General features: G+C 42.2%; 3 protein-coding genes across 4 annotated transcripts in view; all 3 read left to right on the plus strand.

Annotated features, from left to right (window-relative positions):
- si:dkey-9i23.16 (uncharacterized protein LOC571915 homolog) overlaps positions 1 to 4241 on the plus strand; it is a 7114-nt gene extending 2873 nt beyond the window's left edge. For both annotated transcript variants that reach the window (XM_044186264.1, XM_044186270.1), the window contains exons 4-6: positions 193 to 249; positions 705 to 872; positions 1217 to 4241. In XM_044186264.1, coding sequence (XP_044042199.1) covers positions 193 to 249; positions 705 to 872; positions 1217 to 1324 — 333 coding nt within the window. In that variant the 3' untranslated portion in view covers positions 1325 to 4241. The remainder of the gene's footprint in view (positions 1 to 192; positions 250 to 704; positions 873 to 1216) is intronic.
- A 1624-nt stretch (positions 4242 to 5865) lies between these two features.
- Positions 5866 to 22915, plus strand: part of LOC122871216 — a 39886-nt gene continuing 22836 nt past the window's right edge. Inside the window, exon 1 of the mRNA XM_044186078.1 lies at positions 5866 to 6524. Coding sequence (XP_044042013.1) covers positions 6512 to 6524 — 13 coding nt within the window. The 5' untranslated portion in view covers positions 5866 to 6511. The remainder of the gene's footprint in view (positions 6525 to 22915) is intronic.
- vps37c (VPS37C subunit of ESCRT-I) lies at positions 6575 to 22230 on the plus strand. Its single transcript, XM_044185917.1, has 5 exons — positions 6575 to 7144; positions 7577 to 7686; positions 10582 to 10753; positions 13639 to 13721; positions 15581 to 22230. Exons 2-5 carry the CDS (start codon positions 7594 to 7596, stop codon positions 16307 to 16309), a joined length of 1077 nt encoding a protein of 358 aa, XP_044041852.1. The 5' UTR covers positions 6575 to 7144; positions 7577 to 7593; the 3' UTR covers positions 16310 to 22230.

The following is a 22915-nucleotide window of genomic DNA, read 5'->3' on the forward strand; positions in this document are numbered from 1 at the left end:
TGTGGGTAGTATATATAACCCCAATAGACCCATAAGAGCACTTAAATGTAAGGCTGACAGCTGTACACATTCCTCACTGAGTGTGCTGAGTCGTCAGTGTCATTAAAGCGCCCCTCAGTGGTGACTGAAAGCAACAGCAACAGCTCAGCCTCAAAATCACAATGTGTGTGTGTGTGTGTGTGTGTGTTGCAGATTGTGGCAGGAGGATCATTCACCATGGCCAATGAGAGGAACCCCAGCAGATTACTGGTATTGATAACAAGCTAATGTAAAGGTTCATGGGATCTACCCACCTTCTGTATTTCCATTCTAACAGCAAACTTTTAGGCTGAAAATGTAGCTCTTGCAGTATTGAAGGTTTTTAATGTCACATTCCTGAAAATATTTCTTAAACAATAAAATCTCATGTAAACTTGAGTGTTACATTGTGTACTCTAAGAACACAAACTCATAATATTACAACCATATGATAAGATAATACTCATCGTCAGCCTAAGGAATAGGTGAACTGACAGCCCGTGCCTTTTGGGGCCAATGTAATGTTACTTTACTTGTAGTAATAATAGTAATGTACTTTTTAAGTGTTTACAGTCATTTCACATCAAAGTGAAGAGCATCACCTCTTCCAGAATTGACTATAGTTTAACCAGTGTACGGGTGTTTCAAAGTGCACAGTGATGGATCTTGACTGCCCCCCTCCACAGCTTCAAGGTTGTGCGTGCAGTAATGTGGTTGGCCTGCTGGGGGCGCTGCTTGCCTTCTGCTTCTACTGCTACAGCTTGAGCACTGTGCACCAAGAAGAGCTGTGTGCGCCCATTTCTTTTGACCGATACGGACATTCAAGTGATGGCTGTCCCCTGGAGCTCCTGACGGTCAGTGTGTTTCCTTCATCCAGCTCTTCTTTTCTAGGAAAAAGAACAAACAGATAATAGGATTAATGGCTACGCTGAATGGTGGAGGTTAGGGAGGATGGAGAGATGGGCCAGATGGAAGAATGGTGATGATGATGGGGAGAAGTAAATGAACGCCTAGATTCAGTAGAAGGATAAAAAGAGAAGGTTGCAGCACCATCAGATTTCTGACCTAAGAGATAAGGACAAGTGGATAGTCCTGTCTCATGAGAAGACTCGGTGTAGATTATGTAATGTAGATAATTGTAGAAGTTTAGTCACTTCAGTGTGTATAAGCGCATGATGTGTTTTCTTATCTCCTGCAGGCCTACTTCTGGAGTTTGACCCTGCTGCTGCTGCTGTACGACACTGGGGCTGTGGTCCTGCACTGCCTCCTGTCTGTCTCTGCCCTCAAAGCCCTCAAAACAGACTAATACACACACACACACACACACACACACACACACACACACACAGGAAACACACATGTTGTACGTGTTGAATTACTCATTAGCAGTAGAATTGAAAAACACTTGTTACAGATTTTTAAAAGTGTCGATCCTGCAGATTTCTCTTTTAGTGGATTTGGTGACACAGTTTTCATAAAGTTGATCAATGGAGTTCTATTCACACCAACATGTGTCCTGACATCATAGAGTGTAACAACAGTGGCAGGCAGGAAATAAGTTCTTAGCACAGAATTAAATAGCCAGTAAATAAGTGATGAAATATTTAAAGCAGAAATAAAAAGAAAAGAAATGGATTTAATTGATTTAACCACCAACAACCAAACAAGCTTTAAAAAATGGATTATTTGAACACAGCCTACCATGGCATAAGTGAGATAAGACATGAAAATAATGTTATTTTTATATCATCACTGATATTAGAGCAAGACTGCTAGCCGATAAATCGGTATATATGTGGTCTGATCAGTAACTGTAAATGTTAGTACAGAAATGCTAAAGTAGGTTTGAGGTCAAACAGTTCGTCCACCAGAGAGCGCTGGCACGTCCCAATCAGTATACGTCTAAAACAAATTCATGAATTCATAAATGATGACTATGTTATGTGTTTATGTTTAACAAAAATATTGTAGCCCAATATATAAATAATTATTTTATTTATTTAGTCTTTGCGACTCAACCGTGCGATGAGGTCAGTAGAAGCCTGGAGCAGAATGTGTTTTCCAGTAGTCGCACTATTTAAAGAATTCTTTGACATTTTGGGAAATATGCATATTTTCTTTCTTATTGAGAGTGAGATGAGGAGACTGATACCACTCTCATGTCTCTACCTGTAAATATGGAGTCGGAGCCAGGAGGCAATTAGCTTAGCTTAGCATAAAGACTAGAAGCAGAGGGAAACAGCTAGCCTAAAAATACCTACCAACACCTCTCAAGCTCAGTTAACATGTTGACTCCCCCTAAAACCACACATTGTTGTTACATGTCTGTTTGTGTATGAATGAAACAAACAAAATACAACTAGCTGTTTCCACCTTCTTCCAGTCTTTATGCTAAGCTAAGCTTCTGGCTCCATCACCGTACTTAACCCACAAACATGACAGTGGTATCAATCACTCTCAGCAGGAAAGTTCGAGGCGTTCAAGGGAAAGTCTGTCAGTTTGGTCAAGTAGCCCCTGTAGCACTCTCCTCATTCACCTGGATTTCATTACTGTATGTGGAACTTTGGTCAGCTAGTTTTCTCTAGTGTCCTAGTGGCTAGTGGTTCCCAACCTGGGCATCAGGACCCCACAAGTATTTCTGTTAATACTTCTGTTGACGTTTCGCTATCTTTTCTGTGGGCCACATATCCCTTACCTGATCATCGCTCCAGCTCTTTGGAGCTCAGGTGAGACAGTCGGAAACTGGAACCATTGAATGACGATTTCAAGAGAAAACAAAAACTTATTACGATTGCCGTCTTGTTTATTTAGAAAAAACATTCTGGCTACACTGCCAGCCCACATAGCCATGACAAACATACCTCAGCAGGGAGCCATAGCTGGCATGGTGGTTAAAGGCAAGCAGCCTTAAATATATCTACTAAATACAATTTTTGTGAAAGATTGTGCACCATGTTTTCCCTAAACCTCCATCGTATTTGTGAGAGCCTTAATAATGAGGAGCCCTGCTGATGTGAATGTAAACTTGGATGTGGCTGGGCCTGGAGTACTACACACACACAACACATTCATTTTTGCAGCTCTAAAGCTAAACTAAGCATTTTTTGCCATTTGGGGGCAGAAAAATTCACTAACAAGCTGACAAATCCACAGCCTGACATATTATTGCCTTAGAAAGTCGCTATTGTATTTGTTGGCACAAATACATATTTACATTTCCAACTGATTCAAAGCAAAAGTAGCATTCAGTCCAATATTCACTCTCTTTTAGCTCTGGTTTGGTCTCTATCAACTCCTGAGAAAAGTATCTGGCTCTTTAGCTGCTCGATGTTTGACTTTATTCAGCAGCCAGTCTCTAACAGTGTGTTTTTGCCATCTGATGCTGGACAGACTGTGTACAGTTGCTTTATGGTTCAGTGTTTGTTAAAAAAAGCTGCCTGCTGGAAACAGCTGAGAAGAGCAGTAACCACAGAGTGCATTTAGAACCAAACAATGGAACTAAAACTAAGAGGCGAAAATGAGATATTATACATCCTGTGGTAGAAGAAGAAACCCAGATTATTGGCGCTTCAAGCCAGGATTCCAGTAGAAATGTACAGTAAACGAAGGTTTTGCCAACTGACTTGTAAACACACAATTCCTGCTATGATAGCGCTCTGCTAGCTACTACCTAATAGCTAACGGTCAAGTGTGGTTTTTATATGATGGGCACGGCTAATTATGTATGATTGGATAAATGTATGTTTACGCCTTTAATCACAGATTGAGTCATCCAAATGATTTGAATGTTTTACAGGAAAAGAGAGGGATTTTGATATAAAAACACAAATATATTTGGCATGTAGCCTACCTGTAGAGATAAACAACTGAGGGACGCAGGATTAGAACTTGGAAAATGTATTTTCAATATCACTGTGTCTTTAAATCAATCTCTTGGTCTGGAGTTGGAATGCTTAGGACCAAATTCAGAGACCATATGTCTGATATATACTTAAAGTGACTGGTTAACCTTTTCAGGGCAGGAAATATGAATATGTGACAAAATGACAAAAGTGTATCACTGTAAATATAACAGATATATATATAACAGAATCTATCATCACACTTGCTCTTCATGAATCTGTGCATATTGTTTTACCCATAGCAGATGTACTGAAACACTTCAGTTTGGGGAAATCGACGTTACCTGATGTAACTGCAGTTTTATGAGAATGCGCACAGCCTTTTTTTGGCAGTTGCTATTGGTTACCCCGATGACACATACAGTACTGTACAGTACATTCACTTGTCTTAATCAAAAAACTGTGTAACGACTGCAGACTGTACAGAACTCAGCTGCTAGGCTGTTTACCAGGACCAAGAAGTACGACCACATCACACCTGTTTCAGCCTCTTTACATCGGTTCCCTGTTTGTTTCAGGATTGATTTTAAGATCTTGTTGATTATTTTTAAGGCTCTTCATGGCCTGGCCCCAGATTATATTTTAGACCTTGTAATCCCTTATGAACCTTCATGTAGTTTGAGATCTTTAGGTAGGGGTCTCCTGTCTGTTCCTGAGTCCAGGATGAAAACAAAGGGGGACAGAGCTTTTGCTATCAGGGCTCCGAGGCTCTGGAACAACCTACCCGAAGACATCAGGCTGTCTGAGTCAGTGTCTTCGTTTAAGTCTCGTCTCAAAACACATTTTTATCTGAAAGCAGATCCTGATTTTACCTGAACTGACTGTTTATTTTATTGCTTTTGTGTATTTTATGTATTTTTTTTTTAATATTTTGTCATTCACTGTGGTATTTTATTTCTTTTGTTGTGAAGCACGTTGTACTTTGTTTTGATAAGTGCTCTATAAATAAAGTTCTATTATTATTATTATTATTACTGTACATACATATTTTACATTGTGTTTTGCAATGTTTTATGTCTTTACAATTTTATAACAAATCAAATATCATCAGTTGTTCAGATGCATCCGTGGCCACTGTCTACGACTGACGCAGCGCTCGCAGCTTTGAATGTGTTCACTGAATGCTTAATGATGTCTTGGATTTTTTCCCTGATGATTGCCTTCATTTTCAAACAACTATCAGACTGAAAACACTCATTGATACGCTGCGCTTTGACTCAAATACCGATGCTCTCTGTAAAAAGGTCCAGCAGCGTTCTGACCAGGGAACCCGGACACAGCACACTGGCCTCTCTTTTATTCCTGTAGCCACTAAGAGGCTGAATCTCTTAATGTAATACAGAGGCTTGCACACCTGCTCTTTATCTTTACAGTGTCTTACCGAGAACTGTACTTTATTAGGTGTGGGTCTTAATCTACCGCTTTAATTCATTGTGGTAAGCGTCTATCATTGGCTTGATGTTGCTGTTGTCATTTTTAAATGTATCATTTTAAAATACACTTCCTTAACTTTATTGTTGACAAAGTATTTGTTATGGTAAGTCCAAATCAATTCCCAATGAATGCTCTTAAGGAGATTTTTCCAGGAGTGTTTCCTACGAGAAGTGGCAGGGCAACGTATCGTATGTCTGTTGATGCCATTTAACAAAATGTCTGTCTCGAACACTGACTGCTGCCCTGCAACAGCCTCAACAAACATGCAGCTACTGCATCAAATACTATGCTATATTCTTGTGTGGGCATTGGAATTCAGTGTAAGTGATATCATCAAAATGTTGTTTCGGACCCATCTATCAATACTGACTTATTTTTATACTTCAGATTTTTATTATTCCATATTAAATGCTTGTGTGGAGAGAAACTGAGAGTGTGTATAAATAAGACAGGCTGCCTGTGAACACTGGCTAATTGAAGAGGGAATTTATTCACATCAAAAGAAGAAACTCTATACCGCCAATGTTTTTTCAAGATACAATTTGGAATGAAGTACCATAAGTTATCTGTCTCTGTGCAAAGATGTGAACCATCGCCATGCACCCCAAACATTAATTTAGCATCCATGAGGTGTTCAATAAGGCCAAATGTCTTCTTCCAATTCCTCAAAAAGGATTGTGTTTCTATGGCTATTATTATAATAACCATATACAGTATGTTACCATTAATAAAAAAAACAGCATCCATAAATTCAATAACTAAAATGATCCATCTTCCAGAATCATGAGCAATATGTTTAAGTACTTTCTCCTGAAGTGATCCTTTCAATATAGCTGCACCAGCACAGTTACTATTACCATAAGCCATCCAAATGTTATCTCCCCATCGACGTCTCCAAAAATGTAAGTCTGAAGCTAGAGCTAGAAATGTGCCGGGCCAGCTCCAGCATCCAGGCGCTGCTGAAATGACGTCTGTTGTGAGTCAGTCCTCGTTTCTGAAGAAAGCAGCGCGTGCAGCACACTGGCAGCAGGAGATGGAACATTACCGTCACATAGGGGTTTCCCTTATATCAGCTGAGCACAGGACCCCACCATTACACTGCGATGTAGGGGACGCCAGCGGGAGAACGGGCCCAGTTCAAATAATAGCACCTAAATATGTCGGCACACAGTAAGTATTCAAAACGTTTAGAACTATGAATCACGAGTCCGTTACAGTTCACCAGTGCTGTTTTAGAACATTTAAATTTTGTCCCATCACCCCCCGCAAACGATGGCACGTGGATGCTTCCTGAAATGGCGGCGGTTTCTGTCAGTGTGGAGTGAAACTTTCATATTTTGGGCGGAAATTTGGTCGTTTTCTAGCATATTTTGTCGACTGCAGTCGTCTGTTTAGTAAAGTAAGCATTATCGGAATACAGAGACGTTTGACAGTGATCGTCGGGGCCGAGCGGTGTCATTCTAGGCTCCGTTTTTGATCGCCAAATCGCTGGGCTTCCCTCGAAGTTGACGGTGGGAGCCTGACATTACGATCATACCGACTGTTGTTATCATCAGATTGCTCAACGCGGAACCGTCAGGTTAGACTGGAGTCGGCCGGGTAGCTAGCTAGCTAGCTAGCTAGCTCGGCGGCCAAAGCGCGTCGATACGACTCGGCTTTTCGTTGTGCTGGATTCCGGGCAGGTCGAAGATCCTGAGGACGTGTCACGTCACCTGTCACTTGCAATAAATAGGTGGTGTTGGATGTCACCGCCAGTCAGTGTCAGGCTGAATTTGGTTTGCTAGCATCATGTAAGTACCAGTTCATTTTCTCCCGTTTTCTTGCTTCACTGTCACCAGTGTCTGAACGGCTTGTTCTCTTTTGTGGCCTACAGTCACTCACCTCGATAGTATGACCATACTATGACTTTAATATGCTAACTAGCTATTAGCCAACTGTGTACAAAATATTGCATTCTAAATGTGTTACCATCACTTCTATTGATTAAAAAATGCTCACATTTATCATATATCACGGACACGGTTATTTTATAAAGGGAGTGGCTGCAGGTGACATGTTTTTTTGTCTTGAGTTGTCAACAATATCTTGATAAGTCGGTGACTAATAATTATCTACTCAAGGTTAGTAACATTAAAATATCTAAGTTAGGCCTCTGACTGTCCACTTTTTGTTTCCAAACATTGTTTTTAACTCTTGTTTCCTGGTTCCTTTATGACGGACAGCCATCCTGGCAAATCAAATGGAGAAGCTCCAGGACTTGAGCCAATCAGAGCTACAGGAGCTCCTCGACAACCCGGAGAGGGTGGAGTCTATGGCTCTGGAGTCTGACGAGGTAAAAATGATGCTTCACTTTCCATTTGGCGTCCGTTTATGAAAGGCAGCATTTTCTGGCTTTCAGAGAGGCTGAGCTCTCAGATAAAAGGGTTTTGTGAAAAGCTAGCCATTTGATTTAGAAGTCCTTAAACCTTGCAGGGGGTTGGTTGAGCCTCTCACTGTAGGTAAAATGAAATGACACAAACCACCCAAACTGCTGGTGAAATATGCATTACAGTAGTCTAATCTGCTTGAAATAAACGCCTGAACAAGTTTTTCGGCATCTTGTTGGCATAGGAACAGCCGTACCTTTGCAATATTTCTTACATGAAAGAAAGCTGCTTTGGTCACCTTCTTTATGTGGGATTTAAAGTTTAAGCCTGAGTCTAGAATAACGCCCAGGCTTGTGACTTCAAATTTAACCTGTGGGTCCAATATGCGAAGTTTGACGAGATGTAGTTCTCTTTTTGTTTGTGGACCAGCTAATAAAATTTCTGTTTTCTGACCATTTAATTTAAGAAAGTTGGTCTGCATCCACTTGTTTACTGCAGCCAAACCAGTTGATAAATGGCAAAACTTTTGGTCATTACTTGGGTCCAATGAAATATACCAATGTGTGGCATCAGCAGAAATGTGGAAATTAAGCTTATGTATTAGATTAATCAACTAAGCTTTTAAAAAATAATTTAAACAACTGTTTAAACTAATAACAAATGCCAGTTTGGTTCAGCTCTTTATTGTCCCACAAGGGGACATTCTCACTGAGACATTAAGAATTGAAAACATTAAAAGTGCTGCATCTATACACGCAATACTGCATATAATAAAAACTAACAGCATCAATACGAATGGGGATAAGATAAAGTGCTGTGTTAGAATTAGGAGCGCTTGTTGGCATAAATGAAAATGTGAAACGGTGGCACCTAATGGTTTTAGCTTTCCATGCAGTTTACAGACTAAAAATATCTGAACTTACTAGAGAGAGAGAGAGAGAGAGAGAGAGAGAGAGATCTTTAACATGTCCTTCTCATGTCTGAATAAGAACTCAAATCACAACGGCAATCTGACTAGGTCAGTCCTGTAGCATTTCTGTAACACTGATCATTCAAATCTCTTTTGCACAAAGAAAATTAAATATATTTCATAAACCTGGAAACACTTTGAATTAGCTAGTTTTAAGTTGTTAGGGAGATTCTTCTCATGTTAGATCAATCTGTAAAAATGACGGGGCAAAAGGTAAAAAAAAAAAATGTGAAAAACACCACAATAATATTCAAAACCAGCTGTATCCCTCCTCATATTTTGCATTTGTATTAATGCCTAACTGCATTAAAACTGCAAATAAAATTATGAACATCCAGAAAAATGTTTTACATACAGTGTGTGTGAACAGGATGGAGGGGCATGTCCCCATCTGTTTTTGATTGACAGCTGTTACACCACAGGGAACTAGAGAGTGCCGGTGTTACACCGTAGGGAACAAGAGACAAAGTAAACAAACTTGTGTTGCAGCTACATGCGGGCAGACAGTATGTTGTTAGTGGTACTGAAGAGTAAGAACCATACCAGCACCTAAGTGGACCCAAGCGCAATTTGCAGGTGCGTTTGCATGCTATTTATTGTACCACAGCTGAGCAGCTAATTAGCTATCTAACCTGCAAACTGATGTTAGCGGTGCACTTTTCCCTGGTGAATGTTTGTCAGTGGCTCGTTCAACAAGCTAAGGTGCAGGACAAGATGTGTGTTCATGTTTGTAAGTTAGATAAGAAGGAGACTTTTAACAGTTAAGCTAATGTGGGTTGTTGTTCAGAGTCTGTGGCTCTTGTGTTGTGTAGCATCTAGCTTAGTGTGACCCAAAAATATGAAATAAAAATATCTCCCTATTAGGTTTCTGATTTTTTTTTTTTCCTCAAAGGAGAACACAGGACAAGTAATTTACACGGCAGATATGTGCTGTAGCAGACAAAAAAATTACTTTTTGGACTTTAAGGCCTCAATGGCAAAACTAGTTTTGAAGTCCATCAGCAATGCAGCCTGTGAGAGAACTGAGAACACTCCTCTCATATTATTACTTTCCAACTCACCACTGCTGTGACACCACTCCCTCTGTGCTAAATGTCACCCAGCATTTTGACTCTTTCTGTAACATCCCATCATGTCTGAATGAAACCATGAGGAACATTTATGTAACAGATACCTACTTGTATGTCCGAGTGACAAGAAGCCGTCACTTAAACAAATAAATGAAGTCATCAGTGCTACATCATCCATATGTGAAAAGGGCTGCAAACATGCTTACCCCTTTGATTGGGCTAATACTGTACATGGAAATGAGGTTGGAGGTGGTGTGTTCACATGATTATCTTTTCTAACATTCATTTATAATATGAAATCACTCTCCACCAGTTCTTATGAAGTGCCTCGCAGTGCCCTCTACCCACTAGGACTGGGTATTGTTTGAAATTTGTTGATACTAGTATCAATATGATACCCAGTTTTGGTACTGATAATAGAAAGATACTTTGTGACAAAGATATTTTTTACCCATTAAGCTAAAAATACCTTTGCCAAAACCTTACTTTGAGAAATATAGTTTTCTACAAACAAAAAGCCAAAGATCTTGAATATGTAAACACAAACATGTGTACTAGAACTTTGTCTAAATAGAATCGTCTAAAACTGGCAAATCAGGAACTATCTGATCAGAGAATAAGAAAACTACATATTGAATCTGACCAGATGCCGGCTTTCTTCATTTTACAGTTTATATTGAGGTTTGATACTCAGCCCTACTCCCCACAGAATATTTGCACTGCAAAAAATAAAACAATAATCCCTCTGCATTTAGTGGTATCCACAAATTGCCCAAAATGTAAAGCTGACGTAGTCTGATGCCTGTCTTTCTCCCAATCAGATCCAGAACATCCAGCTGGAGAGAGAGATGGCCCTGGCATCAAATCGCAGCCTGGCTGAGCAAAACCTGGACATGAAGCCTCGTCTGGAGTCACAGAAGGAGGTGCTGGTGGAGAGATACTCTCAGCTAGAGGCCGTCAGAGAAACCTACAGACAACACTGCTCCCTGAGAGGTAGGAGGGAAGGAGAAAGGAACAAAGGGTGGATGAATAAGTGGCGTGAGGAATGGAGAGTTCTGAGACATTCAATCAGTAACTCATGAGCTGTGATTGTGTCCAACTGTCAAGCAGCTTCACAACAAATAAAATGTTAACACATTTTTCCTGCAGTCTGCCAGAAAGAAAAACTTGAAAGTCTTCTTCACACTGATTGATCAATGTTAGGACAATTGATATTATTACCTAGTGAAACACACACAAAAATTCCCAGCTTGTGTCCAAACAAATAGACTGACAAATGAGCCAAATGACATATCAATTAACAACACGAGCAGCTGCTCAACTGCACAGTCACCTAATTCAATTCTACAGAAGGTTCCTTGCAATCATAGATCCAGACTCTGCAGCTCCAGAGGCAGAAATACCTGCTGAAAGCACAAAACTACAGGAGAGAGATGTCGAGTCAGTAACTAATGTCATCTCATAGGAAAGTTAAAGTTTTCCATCTTAAAGTTGACTGGAGGATAGACATGAGCAACCCTGCCGGAAGCTAGTCAAATACATGAATCAGCACAGAACTACAGCAACAGAGACAAGAGCACCAACAGTGATCATCCTGCAGGGTTTCCAGTAAAACCTGATCACTGAACTTGGTTGTTTCAATTATAAAATAGCTATTTAATATTGTTAGGGAAAGCATTACATGACATACCACAGGTTGTAAGTCTGCCAAAATGCGAGCTGTAGCTTGGCAGAATTGCATTCTAGTCTGCTCAGGCTGCTGTCAGAAAAGGCGGAGATATCAGCTATGCTTTAGTTAATGGAAAAATGTAATCACTTTGGCAATCTATTGTGATATGGTGTCTGAGTACATAATTGAAACACTGGTACACTGGTATTGCTTTTTGGTATATTTTTAGTGATTTGCTATTGTGAGTATTACGTTAACTTATTTTACTCATGTTAAATAGATTAAAGAAAGCACTTGCCATAGAGAGCCGAAAGTCCTGATGTCACTTCCTGTCTAGCCTCTGTTCCACTAGCTTCTGTATCTGCAGTAAATGCAATCTCTCATTCACCATTTCTTTCACTTGTCTTTCTGAAAAAATGACGCGTGTTCCTGGTGTTTGCTGTCCATATTCTAAGACAAATCACCTGCAGCAGAAATTGAAACCTTCGTGATTTTAATAAGTTAAACCCTCACCCTGACCTCACACTCCCTCTGCCTGTGTTGTTATCACAGCCTCTGTGTGCTTTGTTTATATAGCCGCTCCACCGCACGTGCATGTGAGTGTGTGTGCGTATGTGTTAGTGCATGTGAGTGCTCTCAAAACCTGGCACGGCAGCAGCGTCCAGGTTTCTGCCTCTTAAAGGAACATTTTCCTTGCCACTGTCGCCAAATGCTTGCTCATGGTGGGATTTGTTGGGTCTCTGTAAATAATATTATAAAGAGTACGGTCTGGACCTGCTCTATAGGAAAAGTGCAATGAGATAACTTCTGTTATGAATCGCCGCTATATAAATCAAATTAAATTGAATGTGAGTCCCTCGTGTGAAACTGTTTGCCTGTGAGGAGAGCTGTTTTTTTGTTTTTTTTCTCATCGAACGCGGTGAATTAAAGATTTATTTCAACCAAACCAGAGTTTGTGACTGTTGGAACAGTGGAAAGATTAATAAAGACGGTTTTGGTGAGTTTTGTTTGTCCAGTTTGAATGAAGGGTGTTTTGCAATTGATCTGCAAGGTAAAAGCTAAACTGGGGAGTCCTTGTTCCTATTTTCTTTTATTACATAGTGACTGACTGAGCTCCGCAGTGCACATATGATCATAATGATGATGATGATGATGATGGCTTTCTAATAATTATTTTAGCAGTAGTATGTTTGGTTTCATATTACTGTAGATGTCAGTGTGTTCAAATGTCCAATGGCTTAGACATAAAACATTAGTAAACATTTTCTTAAAAGCTTCAAACCTAGTTCTCCAGTGGAAGTATAATTTGCTGCTTTTTTTCTATCTCGTTTGTAAATGGAATTCTTAGGCGGTTTTTGGACTGTTACTCAAACAAAGTAAGCCGTTTTGGTTCCGCTTGACTTGGATAGTCCGTTTCTAGAGTATTTGTAACGTGTCAGCTGTTTGACAAATAAAGGTTTGGTTAGGCTCAAACAACATCTAGTATCTTCATGTATTGTCACATATACTCTATTGCTAATCTGTCAAACATCTACAGACACCAGCGACACAGCTGAAATGTTACAAATACTCTGTAAGCTATCTGTAGGTGACTATCCAAGGCAAGTGTTGGCGCAGTTTTTAGTCACATAATAATAAAGACAAGATTAATGTAGAAATGTAAAATGAATCAATAGTTGTTTTTCCTGTGCTCTGCTGGGATGTAGTTTTATCTTGTCTGTCTCTCTCTGTCTCTCTGTCTGTCTCTCTCTGTCTCACTGTCTGTGTCTCTGTGTCAGTCTGTATCTCTCTCTCTGTCTGTCTGTCTCTGTCTTTGTGTTTCTGTGTCAGTTGCTGTCTCTGTCTCTCTCTGTTTCACTGTCTCTGTCTCTGTCTGTCTCACTGTCTCTCTCTCTGTCTCTGTGTCAGTCGCTGTCTCTGTCTCTCTCTGTTTCACTGTCTCTGTCTTTGTGTCTCTGCGTCAGTTGCTGTCTCTGTCTCTCTGTGTCTCTCTCTGTCGTTCTGTCTCTCTCTCTCTCTCTCGTCAGTTCAATTCAAAGAGCTTTATTGGCATGAAAGTTTCAAGAACAATGTTGCCAAATCATCAAAGTATAATTCGTCCAAATATTTGGACAGCACATAATAACAGTAATATGAACATATCTCTCTCTGTCTCCTATGTTCTCTCTGTGTCTTTCTCCCCCACTCTTGCTCTCCTCCTCCTTCTCAGATGGGATGGTGGGTCAGGTATCTCCAGAGGCGTTGTTCTCCCGACTACAGACAGAGGGCAGCAAAACGGAGGCAGAGTCAGAGGTCAGAACTTAACTGTTAAATATAGATACACACACACACACACACACACACACACACACACACACACACACACACACACACACACACACACAATATCTTCAGTTAGTAGGCCATAAATATTACGAGCAAGCAGTTGTAAAGAGGTCAAAGGTCAAAGCCAGGGAAATTTAAGAGTTGCAAACACATGACATATACACTGCAACTCCTGAGTGCTCCGCTCCATATCATGACGGTTGTTGGCTGCTTGTCATGATAATATTTTGATATATCACGATGCAGCCTCTTCCATTAGCAGCAACATATTATTTAATAACTTGACTGAGGCAAAGATGTTTCCTTCCATAGCCGCTGCCACTTCCTCTGTAAACTGTTCTGCTCTCTGGCAGTTCTGTCAGGTTATGGCTGTTTGACATTTACTGGTGGCACATGTCTTCATGTCTTCAGCTGTCTATAAAACTGCTCGTCTGAAAGCTCACAATCCCCGCTATGCTACTTAAGAATCCTAAAGCACAATATGTTGACACTGATGTTCAAGTGAACTCGTCATGTCTCATGAGATAGTCGTGCTTGAACGTCAGGCTGCAGCCTCAGTCACGGGGTGTAGTCGTGAGTGTGCATCTCGTCTCATCTGTCATATCTAGCCTGGACATACTTTGATTTCATGACAATGAAAGCACTGAATTCGCCCTAAAACAGCCCTGCTTCAAAACAATGAAGGGGGCTGCAGAGTAATCTACAAGCAATGTGTGCTTGCATGTATTTGATTGGCCAATGCAGCATCTTGTCAGATGACATTTTAGCAAAAGTTTTTTGCCAGATGACCCTGTGCTGATGGATTGGCTCCATTCAAATGAATGAGAGGCCTGTGGTTTTGTCATGCAGGGCTAAAGCCAGTCTGAATGCGTCCTTACAGTTTAAGAGTTTTTAGGCTTCAGGTCACAGCTCAAAGCTTTTACAGACTTGGACTTGGAGCCTAGGAAGTGCTTGGAGGAAGTAAAAAGAAAAAAAACTATAGTTACTGTAGAGGTATAATTCATGGAGACATAGCATAAAGAATTCTTGACTAGATGAGGTCCATTGGCTGCAGGTGCTGGGCTAGTCCCTTCACAGGTTTGTGGACCTGCAGCAGGGTTTTAAATTCCTTTCCAACCAGCCTGACGCTGCGTTCACACATACAGATAATGCATTAGGCAGCTCTGTGAGTGTGTTGTGTTGAACACCTAATTTACATACTCTGCTCTGACATTGGTGCTGTACTACACACAAGCAAGTAGTTAATTTCCTGTTGCACAGTTTGTTTTCTAAGTGCAGGACAGATTTGTTTGCTGCCTTTTTTTAACGCTGTATGTGCTGTTGAAACTGTTTGGATACAACAAGCGGGCAAGACTGATCAGCATTGCGGTCCTGTATTTGTGCTAGAATCGATGCACATTCTGGATGTGTTAAGGAGTGGTAAACAACTCTGTGCTTCTGTTTCTGCAGACATTAAAAGCAGCGCGATTGGCTCTCGCCTGGGTGTCACTTGCATTGTGTCAGAGGACATTTGCATAAAGTCCAGCTTTATCAACTGGTTCCCCTGTAGTGCCGCTGAGCACCTTCTTAAATGTCTGTAGCTCAGCTGGGCGGCGTGGGGCAAAAACGCCAGGTCCCTTTCTCAATGAAAAGCAGCTTATCACTGTCCCAGCTTTTGACTCTATATGTGTGGATGGCCCATTAGACAGCCAGTGGCCCTTCTGTGAAGTTTCTGGTTGGAGGGAGTTATTTTGAGAAGGTGCTTTAGGACGAGTTTAGTACTTGCAGTAGTATGATCTGCTCAGCAGTAAGCATCCCTGTTACCAGTTGTGTGTCTCTGTCTGCAGGCTCTAGCTGATGAGTTTCTGGAGGGTTCTCTGCCATTGGACTCCTTCCTCGACCGCTTCCTCTCCCTGCGCTCTCTCGCACACAAAAGACGGGTGCGGATAGAGAAACTCCAGGAGATCCTGCGTCAGAGGAGCGAGGGCAATCCGACCACCATGACATCATCGGCAGGCATCAGCCAGGATCCCGCCCCCACGTCCTCACCATGGAATCAACACACAACAACAGCAACGATGACAAATCAGCAGCAGCCGAACTCCAAACATCAGTCCTCCAGCTACCAAAACGCCTCGCAGCCGGCCTCCTCGTCTTCAGGGGGCTCCTCTGGCATTCCCTACAGCCCGTACCCTGCCCCCCCCCCTAACCCATCCCCTGCGGCAGCAGCAGGCTCCGGCCCAGCCAACCCCCCGTCACAGTTCCCTCCATACCCAGCTTCCGGCTCACCTTTCACCCCAGCAGGGAGCTACTCCGGCCCCAGGTCCGCATTCGGGCCTCCGACTTCGGCCGCCTGCCCTTACCCGACCCAGCCCTCCTTCCCTGCCCCACACCCGGGCTCAGCGTTCGGCCAGTACACCCCCAGCCAGCCCCAAAGCGGCCCCGCTCCCTACCCTGCCTCCTACAGCTATGGCGGCTACAGCTACCCAGCCGGGCCCACCTATTCCAATTCTCAGTCGCCAACAGGGAGACCAATCTACAGACCAGGATATGGAGTTCCACAGCCGTACTCCTGAAAGCACTGCTGCCCCTCTGTCTGATTTCTTCTCCTCAATTCTTCCCCTCTTTGCTGTCTCACCCTTTTCTTCTCCCTCCAGTCTCCTTACCCTAATTCCCTCTCCTCTTGTCTTTTTACCTTTTCTACCCTCCCCCTTCCTTTCTCCCATGCTCCCAGATTCAAGAGGTCTCTCGCTTTACTTATCTTTGTTGCACTATTTCTCTCTTTCTCTAAATATCTGTCTGTTGATCTCTCCGTCTTTCTCTCTTTCCTTTTCCCTTTCTCTGTCTCCCTACAATCCACCAACTCCCCCACACTAGTCTCAGGTTGTTGCGTTGTGTTTGAGTGTTAAAACACTTGTATCTGGCCCTTCATACACTCAGTGTCCTCCCTCTCTCCCTCCCTCCTCCTCTTCCATTTCAAGTGTGTGTGTGTGTTGCTATTTGGCAAACAGAAAGACACAAGTGCACTCCCCCCTTATGACAAATACATGAAAAAACTTGTCTTTGCAACACTACAACAGTGTCCAGTAGCTGTCTGACCAGAATCTGTCGGAATCATATTGTTATTCATGAGCACAGTCTGCGCTGAGAGAACATCTCGTAATGGAAGGTTTACGTCCTGGGCTAGTTTCATTAACTCACTTAGAATTCAATCAGAAAAGTGGATGGCTGGTCTATCAGCTCTTCCAAACCCTTACGTCTGTCAGTTCTTCCAGACCCTTACCTACTCCAAACAGAAATGTGGCAGGTGAATTTCATTATGCACAATTACCTGTGGACAGTGGGCAGAAGAACGACCAGTCACCCTTTATTTTCTTCACCTTGTGACAATGGCAGTGCTTTCCCCCCCTTTAATTTAACTCGAACGTTAAAGAGGAAGTTAGCTGCAGCTGTGTGTCAGCAGCTGTGCTTCCCTTTTCATCAGTGTCACAGCAGAAAGTGGCACAGCGAAGTATGTTGTTCCAGCTTGGTGACGTATTTTCAGTTTACTCCCCCTGGTATTCTGTTCTCAGGATTGTTCATCATTTCATTCAGTAGAGTTACTGAAGGGGGAACAAGCTCTCCAAACTAAGCAAGCTCTTTAGCTGCTGTCCGAGGTCAGTTCATCTTGTTTCAATTTTGTGCTGAAGAGTGAACAAACATGTTAACCAGTCTTTGTGTGTTTTCCACAGCGCATCCTAGCCCTACATTCGAGTCACAGAAATAAGTGTAAGCTACTGCACTAATATAGATTTTCTCTTTGGCCACTTGGAGGCACCGGAAAGCTTCTTCCACTGTAACAACATTGAGATATTATCCCCTTGTAAAGATGATATGGCGATCGTTTTAGCAAACAGCTGCTTGTTTCCGCCTCCAGCAGCTACAGAGCTGCATGCCGCTTCATCAGGAGGCGAGTCTGTGTCTCCTGATGGACGTCAGTCCGGTCTTCTCTCTGTCAGCTCTGTGTTTGGTCTCCAGCAGCTGCTGAGGGAAACATCTGGCTCTTTAGCTGCTAGATGCTCCGCTATGTTCAGCAGCGGCTCTCTGACTGAGTCTGTCTGCTGCTCAGCAGCTCGTGTTCAGCCACTTTTTCACTGAAAACTGCTGCTGCTGCTGGAAACAAGCTTGATGAGAGCGAAAACCAACATGATGAGCTAAAAGAGGTTTTCATTTTCAGTTATTAGCAGTCTTTGTTAGCATATCTTACGTTCGTAGTTTCATGTATGTAGCTTATTCCACAAAAATTAGGTCAGGAAGGGAGTACTACCAGATGTTTGTAAAACATTACAGAACGTGCTGCTGTGGAAGGCAGATGTTTGTTACAACATACGTTAGCTAGCTAGCGACTAAAGTTGTTGGAGACAGATTGCCAACCTGTTCAACAAATATCCACATCCACAAACACATCAGGACTAAAGTTTTTCAGCAACTCAAAGCTCTTTTCACCTTTCAGATGCTTGGGTTGCCAGCTTGTTTAGGGGGCCTGGGGGGATTGGACCAGTCCCAGCAAATCCGTAGACTCAGGCAGGTCTGCCTGTTTATCAACAAATGCAAATCCCTACCGATAAAGGACGGTGTTTTTGCACTCAGAGTAAGTCGGATGAAAAAGTCTTGTGGATTAGAGGTGTTAGCAATGAACTATGGATTGTTTGATGGAGATTTAGGGGGAGGTAGGAGCGCTGTAGTCGTAGCCGTAGTAACTCCCTGACTCGAGACAATGATACCCGCTGGAGTCTCTGTTTGAATCCGAACCAAACATGGTTCCACTTCTTTGTTCCCACTTTGTCTGTATCCTCCCCTCCAACACTCCTGTGTCCTCTCCTCCTCTCCATCACTCTCCTCCTCCCCACGTCTGCTCATTGAACATGAACTGATGCTTGACAATGATTACCAGAAGAAAATAGTTTGATTTCCATCAAACTAGATTATCACATGAAATTGTTACTTTGAAATGTAACATTTCATCAAACTAATCATATTTTATCTTTGACATCTCCCCTCAGCTACTTCAGAGCACTTTCTTGGTATTATCACTAGCTAAAAAGCAGCTACACAGTGAAACATTCTCTCCCTGATATTGTTGTAGCATCAAGTCCTAAAATTTCCTCCCAGCTCCAACATCAGCAGTAAAGTGGGAGGACTGGATGGTGTAACAATGTCAGGAAGTTTGTCTTTAAACTAAGGTGCCAATATTGTCACATTCAACATATGTTGGAATTTCAGCATATTGAGTGTTTCAGATCACAATATTTCTTTCATGGCTGAGCTGAGCTGTATCTTGAAGTGACTGAACTGAATCCAAATTGGTCCCAGCCTCTAAAATACTGTACTGCTGTTAACACTCCCCAAAAGCAAAGGAAGGGGATCATTGACTCGAGCGCAAAAGGACTACTGAGTTGCAAGGTCATAACTGAATGGGTTATTAAATTCCAGTTTGAAAAGTGGAAATGCAGCCAGATGAAGAGAGTTGGAGGGCAGCTGTGCTGTTAGTGGCTGAGTGACTGCAGGGAGGGCACAGAGCAGCAGCACAGGTTTTAGCAGCAGTTTCTTTTTATGCCATGACACTGCGTGCCCAGAGAATCCAAAAGATAATAATTAGCCTTTTTTTATGGCAGAGGGCCTTTGACCTGCTGGGCTCTTTAATAGAGCCGTAAGTGGTGCCCTGAGCAGCAGCGTGGACCAGCAGCCAATCAGTGACCTCCACAGGCCGACTGGACATCTGGCTGACTCCAACACCGAGAAGGCACAGTGGTTGCCATTAGCAAAGGAAAACTCTGCTGGTGGTGTTTTAGTGTTATTATTTCTGACCTGTTTTTGAGTTTCCTGGTTTCAGCCGTTAGTTTATCCATGGAACGGTAAAACTGACCTTCTGTTTAAACGTGTCTGACCGCTCATATTGTCTGCCTGAATGGACTCCATTATAAAGTGTGTCTACCACGTCCGCAGAGCTCAGCAGCATTCCTGTCAGTTATCATATCTTATAGAGATGATGGGCAACATGATGAAAACAAGACCAGGTGGTTTTTAACAAGCAGGTTTTCAATGGAAACATCTCTGGTAGCAGGTGCTCATAAATATTCAGTTCCTAAAGTTTGGCATCACTTTCTTTTCCCGATGATTTCTTCATATTCAGAGCTAAATGTGTACCTGGAGTATGTGCTGTATAATACAGAATAATAAGCATTTAACGACTCCAGCTCCATGATGCTGTGACAACATGTGGATGTCAAAAGACTCATGGGAGCAGCAGTTGTATTTTTTGAGAGCACTGGGTGTTTTGCCACTGCTCTCCCAAAGATCACTACTTAACATTGGTTCTTTTAGCAGGAATGACAACATGGATAAAGCTCATCCAACCGCTGACCAACAAAGTTACCTGAAGACGCAGCGCAGGTTTCTGAACGTTACATCACTAAAGCACAGCCGATGTTATGGGCCGGCTTTTTGGTCTCTTAGAAATGTCCAGAAAAACACTGGCGATAATTTCAGAGCCCCAGAATTTGTACAATGACAATGATTGGTTTTTTTGGTTTGATGTAGTCGCTCAAAGCTCTACGCTACAACTCCAGAGTTCTTATTACAAGCCCAGCCGACCTTTTAAAGACATCATTTCTTTGGGACCAGAGAATTTTCTCGAGCAAAGAGCCACCAGACATTATATGATTGGAACAGCAAATGGAAAAATCTCTTTAAAAAGGTGTTGGATCACTCTTCTGTTCGATCAGTCAGCAAAGTTTCAGAATCGACATTTATTTAGCAGAAAGTGTGGTGGGTCGCTGGTCTCCTGGTGTGGGGCTGTACTCCTGACAGGCCCGGCACGACGCCGTCAGAGCTAGCACCTGTTCTGATAAGGCACCCTTTATTCATGCTTCAGAAACAATGCCACCACCTTCTCAGGCTGCAGCCGCTCTTCATCAGTCCGTCACTCAGCTTGTCTGACTTCTTAGTAACTACCAGCTACTTTCAAACTAATAATTCACTAAATCAGGTTGCACCATTAAAACTTAAGAAAACTCTTAGTTAGTGGGCTGAAGACTTTAGGAATGTGTAAATCGGTTGCTAGGAAACATCTGTAGCGCTGTCCAATCCAAAGCTATCAACTACATAAACAGGAAGTCACTGTAGCATCACAAGCCGTATCCTAACTGACCCAAAGGATATATCAACTAACACCTAAGTGAGTGTTGGGTTTACACGTGCGCTCATGAAGAACCACGTGTGTGTGTTAGTTGGATTCATGCAGTTTAGAACGATCAGCTAATGGCATCAGGTCATAACATTTAGTCATTTGAGGAATATTCCATGATATTTGTGAAACATACTTTAAAGTCTTCCCAGTTCGCATCATTAATAAACAGCATTTTGATCCCGCTAAATCTTCACTCTTTCATTTAAACGGCTCATGCTAGCAAGCTAACGTTAGTGGTGTCAGTTAGCTGATCGACGGTTCCACCTGCAGTTAGTGGGTGTCGATGTTTAGAAACCACTCGTCTCGACATAAGAACTAGTTTGTTCTAAGTGAGTGATGCTCAGCCTGCGCGTAGTGAGCGCCGGAGTTACCGCTAAGCTGAGTCTGAACGGATGAGCGGCTGCTGTTGGTCCTCGTCCGGCCGCCGCAGTTTGGCAGGGCCGGTCCTCCTCTGCATTCTTTAACAACTGTTAACAACTGACGGCCCCCGTGGATTACCAACACTTATTACTGCATTATTACATTACACATATATGAAAGGATAAACAGCTCAATGGGATTTTGCACAACCTGCCAACCCAAAATGTGTTCTCATTATCTATAGTTTAGAGCTGATATAGAAATACTAGGAAATGATTAATTAACCATTTATAAGCCCTTAGTTCCAATTGACCTTCCATTTCTTTAGCTGGTGCTCTGACTCTTACAGTAAGGGCATTCAACCATGTGGATACAGGAGAGACAAGAATCGTGCGGCAGCAACAGCAGGAGTTGTGTTTTCGGGCCGGTGATGTCCTGGTGCTGACATCATTCTCTTTACTTCTGTATCTCCTGTGTTTTAGTTCAGTCTTACCTTTTACTCACCCCACACACACACACACACACACACACACACACACACACACACACACACACAGTGTGTGTGTGTGACAACAAGGCAACTCCACTTGAGATGAAGATACTGAAACACAAAGCATGACAAGCTTTTCATATTCAACTTTAAGGCAGGAATGATTGTAGTGGGTTTGCACTGAGGACGTCAGTGTCCCAGAGACAGAATGACAATGATTACAGTGTTTTAGAAGAAGCACAAGGGAGATGTTCTAATATAGTCTAGCATTAATAATATCCAGAGGGAAATAACGTTCAGATGGATTATCCGTTCTTCTGATGGTGACATATGATGATCATGATGACTGTGGATTGTTAAAGAGCCTTTTTTGTTTTTTCTCTTTTGGGGTTGTGAATTATTAAACAAGTTGATCTAAATGAAAACACTCACGAGTCTTCATTTCCAAATATTGAAGTGCTGTTCATTTAATAGCATGGAGAACAAAATATACATTCAGGAAGTGTAGCATTTATTGGGGTTTCTTGGTTATTTTAATATATGATTTGGATGAATGGAATGTTAATAATATGAGTATAAAAAGGAAAAATGTCAATTTTATTCTGTCGACGCAAATGCGTTTGTTTCCTTAATATTTCTCAAATGAAGCCTGCTCTCGTGTTGTCACGCAGCACGGCCGAACACACACCTTCACCACTCGGCGCGTGGCGCGCTGCCTCGGCCAGCGGGCCGTTCGGGTCAAGGATCAAAGTCCAAAAGCAAAAGTAGATTTGATTGGAGCGAGCAATCAGCTAAAGTGCTGTAGAGTGAATGCGGGTTTTCACTCGGATGGAGAACTTTGACACAAACGTTAGCCGGGCTTTTAATCTCATCCTGGGGAGTTACAGTCTACACTGTAAAAATACAATCAGAGATCTTTCACCAGACATCAAACTATTTTCTCTTCTCTGTAGTCCAGTGCACAGTACGCAGATCCACGGCCCTGCACATTGTCACGTGACTCTTGAGTGCCTTGTATTCTATTTTCAAGAGCACGGAGGCGACTTCCAATGGATGGTAGAGAATTTCTGACAGATGTACAAGCTGCCAAATGGATCTGAATTA

This window comes from Siniperca chuatsi, linkage group LG3 (assembly GCF_020085105.1).
Source record: "Siniperca chuatsi isolate FFG_IHB_CAS linkage group LG3, ASM2008510v1, whole genome shotgun sequence".
In the NCBI taxonomy this organism is placed as follows: domain Eukaryota; kingdom Metazoa; phylum Chordata; class Actinopteri; order Centrarchiformes; family Sinipercidae; genus Siniperca; species Siniperca chuatsi.

What these genes read in the sequence shown, in the direction of transcription:
- vps37c (XM_044185917.1), top strand. Translation starts at nt 7,594, where the DNA reads ATGGAGAAGCTCCAGGACTTGAGCCAATCAGAGCTACAGGAGCTCCTC. An exon ending in TGGCTCTGGAGTCTGACGAG is followed by an intron (nt 7,687 to 10,581) that starts GTAAAAATGATG and finishes TCTCCCAATCAG; the next exon opens with ATCCAGAACATCCAGCTGGA. An exon ending in AAACGGAGGCAGAGTCAGAG is followed by an intron (nt 13,722 to 15,580) that starts GTCAGAACTTAA and finishes CTCTGTCTGCAG; the next exon opens with GCTCTAGCTGATGAGTTTCT.